Genomic DNA, 13370 nt, shown 5'->3' with positions numbered 1-13370 from the left:
AGAAAAAGTATTTTTATATTAAATTATTATAAACAGCCATGAATACTCAGCAGTGCTTTGCTATAACTATAAAATGAAATATTTACAAACATGAACCAAGATATATTGGCAAACAATTTGAATGAATGCAGTAACTTAATCAATGTAACTAAGACAACAGCTAATGATTTCATACTACATAAAGTAAATGTGAATGTTGTGGAAGCTTCTTTTTTTTTTTTTTCCGTCTTGGGTAAGATGCTTCTGCCATAGAAAAATTATACATATTCTCTAAACCCTATAAGTTCTATAGACACCATTGTTTCTAACTTCTTTTTTTATTTATCTATTTTTCTGAAAAATAACATTGTATTTTTATTTTAAATTTTCTAATTATTTTATATTAAAATAGTTAGTGACTTAACTAAAATATAAAGCTTTACTAGGTTCTAGATGAATAATTTGGCCACATTTCTGCTTGATTCAAGTTTATGAAGATAATATCAGAGACTGATATACAAATTGCTTTATAATATTTACTGTTTCATCATGATTGGTGCACAGAAAGTCAATATCAGAACATTACGGATATATTTCAAAGCAGCCCTACTTTTCTTAAATAGCTATTATGGGTCTGTCATCCTTCAATTCATTAGGTAAATTACTGTTCAGTTTATTTATAGTTTAAGTTTAGGCCATCATTAGTTCCATAAGCACTCTTAGCTCTGTGAAATTATATTTCCTTCTCTGTTTCTGAAACTTTATTCTCTCAGTCCCTAAGATAAATCCTTGGCTCAAGTAGCCTATGATTTTATAAAGAAATCTAGATTTAACTTTTCTAAACTTCACTTATCAAAGACTTATCATTATTTTCACCCAATTTATATTATTCCAGATAAAATGTCTTATTTGCCACATGGGATTTTTCCTTCCATTTATTTTAGTTTTAGGAAACAACTATGGGTTCTGAAATTAAAAACAAAAATTTATATATTTTCAAACACAGTGGAAAATTAGGCTGGCAGTTTTTTTTTACAAGAGTTAACTGGGAATTATGATTAAAAAATCTATTTGATAGACACAGTAATTATTTATCATTCTCTGGGCCTACTAAGAGCCATCTTCAGATTTATAATGGATATCAGAACTGTCCTCTTAGTTCTAAATCACATTTCTGTTATTAAACTTCTAATACTGAAGTAAAATACTTGTCAAAAGACAAATGTACATTTCATATAAAATGTAAAACTAAAGCCCATAACTCTTATGATCATAATTTAAAGCTGTATCATCTACTCCCTATTTAAAATCTTTACTCTTTTTATCTCTTTTTATAATTTTGACCAGATTTAACTTTTTTTCATTTTCAAATACAGACATCATTAGATTTTGTAAGATGTCTCCAAGTTCATAATTTTAAAATAATCTTCAGTAAAAAAAAAAAAAAATCTGCAAAGTTAATGATAGAGGGAGGAAGACAAAACAAATGGAAACTAACTGTACAGATGGTACAAAAAGTCTTCAATTATTGTAACTTTCTATATGTCTCTTAATGAAGTTATTCTCAGACCAATGAATTTAGAATCTTGGAGCAAAGTTTAGAATTGTTTAGACCTGGCTTTGAATAAATACTCTGGCACCAACTATCTGTTAGGCCTTGGCCAAATTATTAACTTCACCAAGCTTTAGTATCTTTATCTACAAAATCACATAGGGACCTGTCAAAAGCAGTTGTTATAAAGAGTAAATAAGATAATATATTGCTTAGTTTATAGGGAGTCATTAATATGGTAGTTACACTCATCAATATTTCTTTTGTCACCCTTTACTCACTAATTTTTCTCTCTGACTAGATCCCAAAGTTTTTGTTGTTTTTTTTTAAAATATATTTTTATTGATTTTAGTGAGGAAAGGAGAGGGTGAGAGAGATAGAAACATCAATAATGAGAGAGAATCATGGATCGGCTGCCTCCTGCATGACCCCTGGGGATTGAGCCCACAACCCCAGGCATGTGCCCTGGGCCGGAATCGAACCTGGGACCCTTCAGTCTGCAGGCCAACGCTCTATCCACTGAGCCAAACTGGCTAGGGCGAGATCCCAAAGTTTTCCTTATTTCTCTAAATAGCTTTGCAAATTTAATCATCTCACTGTAATAGCCTATCATACAGAGTGTCCCCAAAATGTATACATACTTTAACAGCTGATAGCTCAACTTTGAAAATGAAATATATTTGAATAAGCATTCTATTTATAATTATACAAAGTGTGTATATACATATTTTTAGGACATCCTATATGCTAGATGGCCTCAACAGCCTCCTAAATATGTTGCAGTCCTTTTGTCTCTTCCTGCTTCATTCCTATTTAGGGGGTGTAGAGTGGAGCTTCCTAAGAACTTGGAAATAAGGCTACCCTCTGAAAGTTAAAAAGGATGGCATCCACATACATATAGAGGTTATTTATTCTTGTATAGAAATAATAATTAGGTGTATATGAGAATAGATGTTGCCTACAGTTAAAGGATGCAACTTGACAAACTTCTTTTGAACTGAGTCTGAATGATAAATTTATTGACAGATTGAAAAGTCCAAAAAGAGATAGAGGAAGACATAAACAAGTGGGAGAATATACTGTGTTCATGGATTGTAGAATCAACATCATTAACATTTCCATACTACCCAAAGCAATCTATAGATTTAATGCACTCCCCATTAAATACCAATAGCATATTTCACAGACCTAGAACAAACAATCCAAAAATTAATACAGAATAAAAAATACCCTAAATAGCCGCAGCAATCTTGAGAAAGAAGAACAAAGTTGGAGGGATCACAATACCAGATATCAAGCTATATTACAAAGCCATTGTTCTCAAAACTGCCTGGTACTGGCACAAGAACAGACATAGACCAATGGAACAGGACAGAAAACCCAGAAATCGACCCAAGCCATAATGCTCAATTAATATTTGACAAAGAAGGCAAGAGCATACAATGGAGTCAAGACAGTCTCTTCAATAAATGGTGTTGGGAAAATTGGACAGATATATACAAGAAAATGAAACTAGACCACCAACTTACACCATGCACAAAAATAAACTCAAAATGGATAAAGGATTTAAATATAAGACCAGAAACCATAAAAATCTTAGGAGAATCCATAGGCAGCAAAATATCAGAAATATGTCATAGCAATATCTTTACCAATACAGCTCCTAGGGCAATGGAAACTAAGGAGAAAAAAACACACAAATGGGAATACATCAAAATAAAAAGCTTCTGCACAGCAAAAGAAACCATCAACAAAACAATAAGAAAGCCTGCTGCATGGGAGAACATATTTGCCAATGTTCTCTCTGATAAGGGCCTAATCTCCAAAATTTATAGGGAACTCATACATCTTAACAAAAGGAAGATACACAATCCAATCAAGAAATGGGCAAAGGACTTAAATAGACACTTTTCGAAAGAAGATCTACAGAAGTCCAAGAGACATATGAAAACATGCTCAAAGTCACTAATCATCTGAGAGATGCAAATCAAAACAACGAGGTACCATCTCACACCTGTCAGAATGGCTATCATCAATAAATCGACAAACAACAAGTGCTGGCGAGGATGCGGAGAAAAAGGAACCCTCGTGCGCTGCTGGTGGGAATGCAGACTGATGCAGCCACTGTGAAAAACAGTATGGAGTTTCCTCAGAAAATTTAAAATGGAACTACCATTTGACCCAGTAATCCTACTTCTAGGAATATATCCCAAGAAATCAGAAACACCAATCAGAAAGGATATATGCACACTATGTTCATAGCAGTACAATTTACAATAGGTAAGATTTGGAAACAGCCTAAGTGCCCATCAGCAGATGAGTGGATTAAAAAACAGTGGTACATCTACACAATGGAATACTATGCTGCTGTAAAAAAGAAAGACCTCTTACCATTTGCACAGCATGGATGGACGTGGAGAGCATTATGCTAAGCGAAATAAGCCAGTCGGAGAAAGAAATATCACATGATCTCACTCATGTGGAATATAATGAACATCATAAACTGATGAACAAAAATAGATCCAGAGACAGAGAAGCATCGAACAGACTGTCAAACTTCAGAGGGAAGGTGGAGGGGGTAGGGGGTGTAAGAGATCAACCAAAGGACTTGTATGCATGCATATAAGCATAACCAATGGACACAGACACTAAGGGGGTAAGGGCATGTGCTGAGGGGTGGGGGTGGTCGGGGAGTTGTCAACTGGGGAAAAAGGAGACATGTGTAATACTATATGTAATACTTTAAACAATAAAGAATTTAAAAAAATAAACTCTGTTACTTAACCACCAATTTTCCTCTTTTTATTCTTCAGAATGCAGCTAGAATTGTCCGTGCTCTTTTTGAAATTGCTCTGAGGAAACGTTGGCCTGCCATGACCTACAAGCTCCTGAATCTTAGTAAAGTCATTGACAAGAGGCTGTGGGGTTGGGCTAGCCCTTTGAGACAGTTTTCAGTCTTACCACCACACATTCTAACAAGATTAGAAGAAAAAAATCTTACTGTGGATAAGCTGAAAGACATGAGGAAAGATGAAATAGGTAAGAAGGAAGCAAAAATGTTTTAATGTGTTCTGTGCAATAAAATATTTAACTGTATCTAAAAGTATTGTGAATTTTCACATTACTCAAGATATATTTTTATTATTTTTATGAAATTTCTTTTGTATTTATCTAAATTCTAATAGAAGTCCCTCCAAATTTTATGATGTCACTTAAAAGAATTAGCAGTTAAATGGAATGTAGATCATCACACCCATAAGTTGAGTATTTTACAAATGGAATCTCAGCTATAAATAATGAGAATTAGTCAATGAAGCTTATCCTCAATTTACTTTTTAATATTTAATTCATTTCAAATTCTTTTGTTATATATATTAGTAGTATTATATTAAAAAAATTATGTGCACATTTCTTCAAAGTTTCTAACTGAACTTTATCATTGTGCACATATGTATCTTTAAACCCAGTTGTTACTAGGGTCACCAGACCAAATAACATTTAGACTTCTGCTTTTTTTCATATAATATTGAAAAATTATTCCAACATTCATTTCCACGTACCTTAACATTTTATTGGACAAACCTACAATGCATTGACTAGGTAATATTTCAGATTTTAAGTAGGTAGATACTACGTATGAAGGGAGTCAGCTGAACAAAAATAAGAGGGAGGATTGCTGCTGCAAAAGGTCCGAAGATGTGAAAAGAGGCTGAGTTAGTTACTTCACTTGTAGTAAGAACACTTCTAAGACAGAAGGGAAGTATCAATTTAAATATAAAGGAAGGATATTAACTAGGGAAATTGAGAGTATTCACATTGGGATATCATGTGTAAATATGTTATCAAAATAAAGAAAATCCACTTTAATTTCAAATTTGGATGAACATAAAAACATTTTATTTATTCATAAATGTGCTTTAAAAAATATGGAGAGCCAAGAAATATTGATATTATAAACTAATACAAAATAATATTGAATGTAAAAAAATGAAAAATTAAAATATATATAACCTATTTCCACTTAGTTGCTTGAACTAGAATAGGAAAATATTTATAGTGACATCTATTTCTGACTCCCCCACCCACTCTGGGACTCACATACATATATCTATATTTTGAATCTGATCATTTATGAAAAATATGTATAAGTGGATAAAGTGGTTAATTTTGTGCTAGATTAACCATATTTAATATTTTATCTTTACGAATTTTTTGGAAATGGGCATGAATGAATGGGTTGCGTTTTATTATTAGAGCCTTTCCCATTATATAGATTTCTGAAATAGAGCTTGTATAAATTAATGGCTGTTTTCAAAAACCACTAAATATTTTTATGATGTGTCATAGAAGAAAAGGAACTGTTTATAGTAGTTTAAACACTATTAAGTTTCAGTAATTTTAAGAACCCTATTAATAGCTGAAGAAACCTTGATACTAGTTTTCAGAGCTATGAATTGCTAATTCAAGTTAACTATTACAAAATATTCAAACATGCCAGATCAAGAATGTCAACTATTCTCCATAGCAAATCATAAAAGAAGCAATAAAATCACCTTCTCTGAATTCCCATTTACAAGTCAGATTATATTGCTTTTATTCTGTCTGGACACATTTCTTCTATGTGATGTTTTCCTTGTAGGTCACATGCTGCATCATGTGAATATTGGACTCAAGGTCAAGCAGTGTGTTCATCAGATTCCTTCTGTTACAATGGAAGCTTCCATTCAGCCCATCACACGGACTGTGCTCCGAGTGACACTGAGCGTCTGTGCTGATTTCACTTGGAATGATCAGGTAGAAGGGGAAAATACCTATCTCAATGTTCTGCAAATTGTCTCTGCTGCACATTCAACTATACCTCCTTACATCTGTCCTTAGGCATTTAGAAAATTCTCTCAAAAAATATATTATTAAAGACTCATTTAAAACATTGTAGTAATATTTACTCTCATCCTTGAAGAAAATGTGTGGTATAATATATTAATACTAGAGGCCCGGTGCACGGATTCGTGCACCAGTGGGGTCTCTCAGCCTGGCCTGCGTCCTCTCGCAACCCAGAACCCCTTGGGGGATGTCAGGGGATTGTGCCGAAACCGGCAGTCTGACATCCCCTGAGGGATATAGTAGTGCACGAAGTGGCAGGTAGCCAGGTAGGAGCTTGGGGAGGAGCTCGAGCTGGCCCGGGCACCGTGCCACTCCCACTCATCCCAGCCCCGCTGTGCCTGCTGCTGCTGCTGCTGCTCGGTAAGCTTGCTGAACAGCACTCCCACTGTGGGAGTGCGCTGACCACTAGGGGCAGCTCCTACATTGAACGTCTGTGCCCTAGTGGTCAGTGCACATCATAGCAACCAGTCAAACGGTCGCCTGGTTGACCGGTCGCTTCGGGTTTTATATATATAGATGTTAACCAATGAGACCTCTTCAGAACACCTAGGAAAGCTAAAATTTCAACATTGAACAGTCTTTTAGTGGATTCAGCTTCTTAGGGACTTTGCTTAAATCTGACTTCTTCCATTTTCTCTGTTATCTTAGGATTTGCCATCTCTACTTATTCTGTCATTTTAGCCTACTAAAAATTCAAGATTCTCCATGTTGAAGGAGCAAGCCCTTTTTAAGTCCTAATGTTTCTCAAACTATTACTGTCTTCTTTACCATTAGACTTGTAGAAAAAGTGTTCTACATTTTCTCCTGGTCATCTGTTTCTTTCCTACTGAAACTACTACTACCATTAGGGATCACCAAAGACTGACTGGTTGCCATAATAAATGGCTTTTTTTTTTAATTTACTTTTTTTACTTCTCTGAACATTCAGCACTGTATATAGTCCTTTAAAATGTCCTTCCTTGGCTCCCATCACATTCCTGTTTTTGTTTTCGCCCCTTCTTCTGTTCTTTCTTCAACACCTTAGATGTTATTATATATGTGTGAAGATCCACTCTGGATTCTCTTCTTATTCATCAGTATATTTTAAGGTCTATCTTTGTACTGTTACTATGCAGAGAGTTGAGTTGTAGATAAGCAAGTAAGATTCAGTCCTTTCTTTCAAGAAGCCCGTGGAGGAGGAAAGTAAATCAGTAATGTAGTATAGCAATATTTACTTTACATGATTATTATAAGTGTATGCAGATACCTTTTCCATTACGTGACCTTCGTATATCTGTATTGTAAATGAGTTTTATTCAGCAACATGCTCTAAAATTATACAACCATATTTCTAACCCAAATATACTGTTGGTCTTAAAGTGGTCTAACTTTTAATTTCTTCAGTTTCCTTCTCTGTAAACATAATAATTATCTTTCTCACAGAATTTCTGTGAGAACTAGATGATATAAAATTATATTTAATATTTCTATCAAAAATTTTACATAAAATATAAAATTGTAGTTAGCCATAAACTCATATTTCAAGTTTTATATTTAATCTAGTGTTTTTGAAATGCATAAAACTTTCATGTTTTTTTTTCCACAGTTTTCTTCTGTCAGTATTCACAATAAAGACTCCCACAGTTTGGTTTAATTCATCAGTAACTCTTAATTAGAATACTGTTGGCTGCAAGAATAAAAAACATGACTTGTCTCAAACTGACTCAAGCAAGAAAATGTATTATCTTTCACAATAAAAGGTCCACAGGTAGAATAGGCCATAAAGATGACTGAGTCCTTCTATCTAATCATATAATTCAGGGCTTAGCGTCTACATATCTTTTTGCTCTGCTGACACTGTTATGTACTCCCTAAATGTTTTCATGCTTTTTATTTTTTTATAATTTTAAAAAAATTGTTGCCCTAACAGGTTTGGCTTAGTGGATAGAGCGTCGGCCTGCGGACTCAAGGGTCTCAGGTTCGATTCTGGTCAAGGGCATGTACCTTGGTTGCGGGCACATACCCAGTAGGGAGTGTGCAGGAGGCAGCTGATCGATGTTTCTCTCTCATCGATGTTTCTAACTCTCTATCCCTCTACCTTCCTCTCTGTAAAAAAAATAAAAAATATATATAGTTTTAAAATTATCACCTGAGGATATGTTTATTGATTTTAGAGAGAGAGAGAGAGAAACCTCAATTTGAGAGAGAAACATCAATTGGTTGCCTCCCGAACATGCCCTAACCAGGGATGTGCCCTGACCAGGATCAAACCTGCAATCTTTTTGGTGTATGGAGTGACGCTCCAACCAAATGAGCCACCAAGCCAAGGCACATTTTCATGCTTCTCTGTCCACATTTAAAGAGAGAGGGAAACACCCCACTGCACCAGCCCAGAGCATGAACTATAAGACCTTTCCTTTAGTCTAATTGGGCCAGTATTGAGCTTGTGCCTATCCTTACCACAGTCGTCAGGAGGGATGCCATAAGCTGATGAGTTTATGCTAATCAAAATTATTGCAGGAAATTGGCTCCTCTTCTGAGTCACTTGAAAGAGATGAATACTGAATAAGAATGGACTTTTTTAGGAAAAACAGGAAAAAGAAAAAGAGTGAGGAATGGATATTCAAAATATGGTATCCAATGGAATGTGATTTGTCTATAAAAAAGAAATGAAGTACTGAGGTATACTTTAATATGAGTGACTTTGAAAACATTATAGTAAGTGAAAGAAGCCAGATACAAGTGACCACATATTAAATGATTCCACTTATATGAGATGCCCAGGATAAGCAGATCTTTGGAGAAAAAAGTAGATTGTGATTGTCAAGGGATGGAGGTTGCGGGATGGGGAAAGATAGGTAATGACTTCTAATGAGTATAAGTTTTCTTTTTAGGGTGATGAAAATATTCCAAAATTTGATTATAGAGAATGATTATACAACTTTGTAAATATATTAAAACCATTGAATTCTATATTTTATATGTAAACTTTGATATAGCAATAAAGTTGTTGAAAACAATGGGTTCCGGGTATGCAAACAACAGTATATTCCTTACTTGAGTTACAATATACATAGTATAAAGATACTATTTTTCTTCTAGGTCCATGGGACAGTAGGAGAACCCTGGTGGATTTGGGTAGAGGATCCTACAAATGATCATATTTATCATTCAGAGTATTTTCTAGTTCTTAAAAAACAGGTAAATATCTATGTATGGCCAAATCCTTATTATGTTGCTATCATAAGTAGGAAATATAAACTAACAATTTCTGCTTTTACTTATTTTTCTATAATTTCTAGTGTCATTAAAGCTTTATTTATGTATTTGCATGATTTTAAAAGAAAATAATACTTAAATGTTACAGTATTGATATATTCAATGTGATCTTAGTTTGAGAAATTGAATTGTAATTTTTATCAAAGTTTGAGGCATGGCTTTCAGATGGGTGGAATATATGAAATAAGTGGAATAAATAATATGAAAAGTTAAATATATAAGAAATAAGAACTTCTTCAGGTGCTACATAACACTGTACTAAATAGTATTAAACACATTGTGATTTAAAAAAAATTTGAACACAAAACTCAGCTTTATTTACATAAATACAATGGCAAAAAGGATAGGAGAAAAGGGGACAAAAATGAAAGTCCAAAAAGGTAAGAGACACCTAGTAGAGTGAGATTCTTAAATGGGTCCATCTAGTCACTGTCTTACAAAAGGTAAGTTTCAAATTAACATTTCATAACTCTCACTTTTCAGATACAATTAACAAACAATAATCATCAAATATGGCATTCCTTTTAAAATTATTCACGAAGCCCACGAGAAACTCAGTTTGATGCTAGTACATCTGACTCTGACTCTTCATTCCTAATTTCTCTTTACCAAAGAGAAAGGCTTCAGGCTGGGAGCCTTGGATGACAGCAGTAGAATTCATAGCAATGTTTTGTCTTCATTTCATTTGTCTTCATAATTACCCTCAATTATGCCAAGTGGTTCTGTTTTTCCACCCAATTGATTAAAGAAAAATATTAAATAAAAATCATGCAGTTAAGTAATTGAATGAATAAAGTCTAGGAAATTCTGATAAAAAGTTGAATTGCTAACCTGTTAACTCATGATGATATGCATTGTAAATAATGTAAATTGAGTGTAACTATCACCTTCTGCTATGTCAAGTAGCCTCAGAAGGCAACCACCCACAAGTTTCTAAAATACTTGAATATCTCAGCTATTTAGAAATCCAAGACATTTTCTTTATATCTGGTACATATTGCTGTAGATATCATTGTTTTAACAATAGACTACTAAGACCTTATGATATTAGAATATCCATATTCATTTTAGACTTTATTTCACATTAGGTCATTAGTAAAGAAGCTCAACTACTGGTATTTACAATCCCTATTTTTGAACCTTTGCCTTCCCAATACTACATCCGAGCAGTGTCTGATAGATGGTTAGGAGCTGAGGCTGTGTGTATTATCAACTTTCAACATCTGATTCTACCAGAGAGACATCCTCCCCATACAGGTAACATATTGAATAATAATTTGAAACATAGATGTTCCAAAATTGTTGTTTTAGTTAATGTTGAAAAGCATCTATGCTTTAAAATTGTTTGAATCTGGATTGAAATCCTACTTTTAATAATTCAAGTCCATTTTAGTTTACATTGGCTAGACCAACAGTTCACTTGACCACTCTGTTTGGCCAGTTGTCTAATAGATCAAAAGTAATTTGTTATAGTAACCATTGTAGTACTGAAGTTTACAAATGGCTTTCATTTTCTACAAATTGGAATAGATTTTTTAAAAAATATATTTTATTGATTTTTTACAGAGAGGAAGGGAGAGGGATAGAAAGCCAGAAACATTGATGAGAGAGAAACATCGATTAGCTGCCTCCTGCACACCCCCTACTGGGGATGTGCCTGCAACCAATGTACGTGCCCTTGACCGGAATCGAACCTGGGACCTTTCAGTCCGCAGGCTGACGCTCTATCCACTGAGCCAAACCGGATTCGGCTACAAATTGGAGTAGATATAGTTTTGTTCTGTAACATTGCATGTTTTTATACACCTCTCATTCACATTACTTCCCTGATTAGAAAAGAAAGATATGGCACTATAGTTGATTTAAGGGGAACTCCCCCCAAAAACGTGTCCAATGGGTCAATATTATAAATGTGGTAATAGGGGGGAAAAAGACCTATAACTAGTATATAGGAATTTATGTTAAGCTTTTTTCCTCTCTAAAGAATTAAGGTTTGTTTTAATTTATTCCTGAGATACAGTATTCAGTATTGTGTATATTTTTCATTTATTGTTTAACAGTATCTGATGCATCTTTTCAGAATTACTGGATCTTCAGCCTTTACCAGTCACGGCTTTGGGGTGTGAAGCATATGAAGCGCTGTACAACTTTAGCCACTTTAACCCTGTGCAGACACAAATATTTCATACACTGTATCACACAGACTGCAATGTCCTACTTGGAGCACCCACTGGATCGGGAAAGACTGTTGCAGCTGAATTAGCCATTTTCAGAGTCTTCAACAAGTACCCTACTTCAAAGGTCTGTCTGAAAGAATCACAGGCTCACAGTCAATTAGAAAAGGCATTTTATAATCTGAATATTAGCCCATTCTAAATATACTGACAGGACTCTATGAAGAGCTTTGTTATTCTCTTAGGAAATTTTTCTGGTTGGTGGAGGGGTGTTTGAGTGAGGCGAGATCATTATTACAGTAACTGGCCACCAGATCATTTACCTTAAATTTTGGAGTCTTCTACTTCAATTTCTAATATACATATGGTACTCACATGTCCTTTCCTCATCATAAGATATCTATACTTTATCAACATTTTTATTGGAAGAAACCTAATTCATAGTCATATTTATAAGATATATAATGATTCATAATCCAAAGTCTTTAGCTATGAAGGAAATGCAAATACTTTAACAAATACAGTTTGATCATATACAGAAATTTAGAGGTATCTTTTATTCCACTTTTCTCTAAGTGACCATATCATTATGTCGCAATGTAAAATAACATGGCACGTCAAACACGTATTGATTTTCAGTGTTTCTAAAATGCAAAATACTTACAGTTTAAAAATATTTTTTAGGAAAGCTGATTCATAGTTGTGATTGGAATTATGTGCTATTTTTCTGATTTTATTATTTCAGAAATGTTTTAACTTTCTTTTTTCTTCCCTGATTAGTTTTCCTACTTCTCAGATTATTGATCCATTAATACACCATTAGAGCTCTACTCTAAATGTGAAACATTTTAGAAAGGAAAGCATTATTTTTCAGTGAATAATCTGTATGTAAATTTGGATTATTAAGACAGTTTGTTTTTTTTAAAAAAATAAAAATAAAAGGGATAACACCTAAACCAGGGGTCCTCAAACTTTTTACACAGGAGGCCAGTTCACTGTTCCTCAGACTGTTGGAGGGCCTGACTATAGTTTAAAAAAAACTATGAACAAATTCCTATGCACACTGCACATATCTTATTTTGAAGTAAAAAAACAAAATGGCAAAAACACCCACAAGTGGCCCGCGGGCCGTAGTTTGAGGACGCCTGAAACAATACACATAACTGACATCTTCCATAAAAATCTACATTAAAATTTAAACAAGCAGATTATTTCTCTTCTAAATTTCAAAATTAGTAACTTTTTTTTCATGAAAAAGTTAAAACTCCAATAACTCTTGATTATAATTCCAGGAAAAACTTACTTTCATCCAAACCCTAATTTTCTCTCTGTAATATATTGTCTCATAATTTTTTTTTATTTTTTGACATTATATTAGAAGATAATTTTACTGTAAAATATTTTTTGTGAAAATTACCTTTGGTGCTTCTTAGAAAATATTTAAAATTTTCTGTCAGTATTTTTATGATGATGTATTAAATTTACCAGTAAGTCTTACTTTGGATAAATGTAGGTTGAGTTAA

General features: G+C 33.7%; 1 protein-coding gene across 1 annotated transcript in view; it reads left to right on the top strand.

The window, feature by feature from the left end:
• The window catches only part of ASCC3 (activating signal cointegrator 1 complex subunit 3), a 262237-nt gene that overhangs the window by 152469 nt on the left and 96398 nt on the right, over positions 1 to 13370 (top strand). Inside the window, exons 21-25 of the mRNA XM_008153441.3 lie at positions 4345 to 4570; positions 6171 to 6325; positions 9497 to 9595; positions 10762 to 10930; positions 11754 to 11974. Of these exons, the coding sequence (XP_008151663.2) occupies positions 4345 to 4570; positions 6171 to 6325; positions 9497 to 9595; positions 10762 to 10930; positions 11754 to 11974 (870 nt within the window). The remainder of the gene's footprint in view (positions 1 to 4344; positions 4571 to 6170; positions 6326 to 9496; positions 9596 to 10761; positions 10931 to 11753; positions 11975 to 13370) is intronic.

This window comes from Eptesicus fuscus, chromosome 10 (genome assembly GCF_027574615.1).
Source record: "Eptesicus fuscus isolate TK198812 chromosome 10, DD_ASM_mEF_20220401, whole genome shotgun sequence".
Lineage (NCBI taxonomy): Eukaryota > Metazoa > Chordata > Mammalia > Chiroptera > Vespertilionidae > Eptesicus > Eptesicus fuscus.
This window is presented reverse-complemented; position numbering and strand designations above follow the sequence as displayed.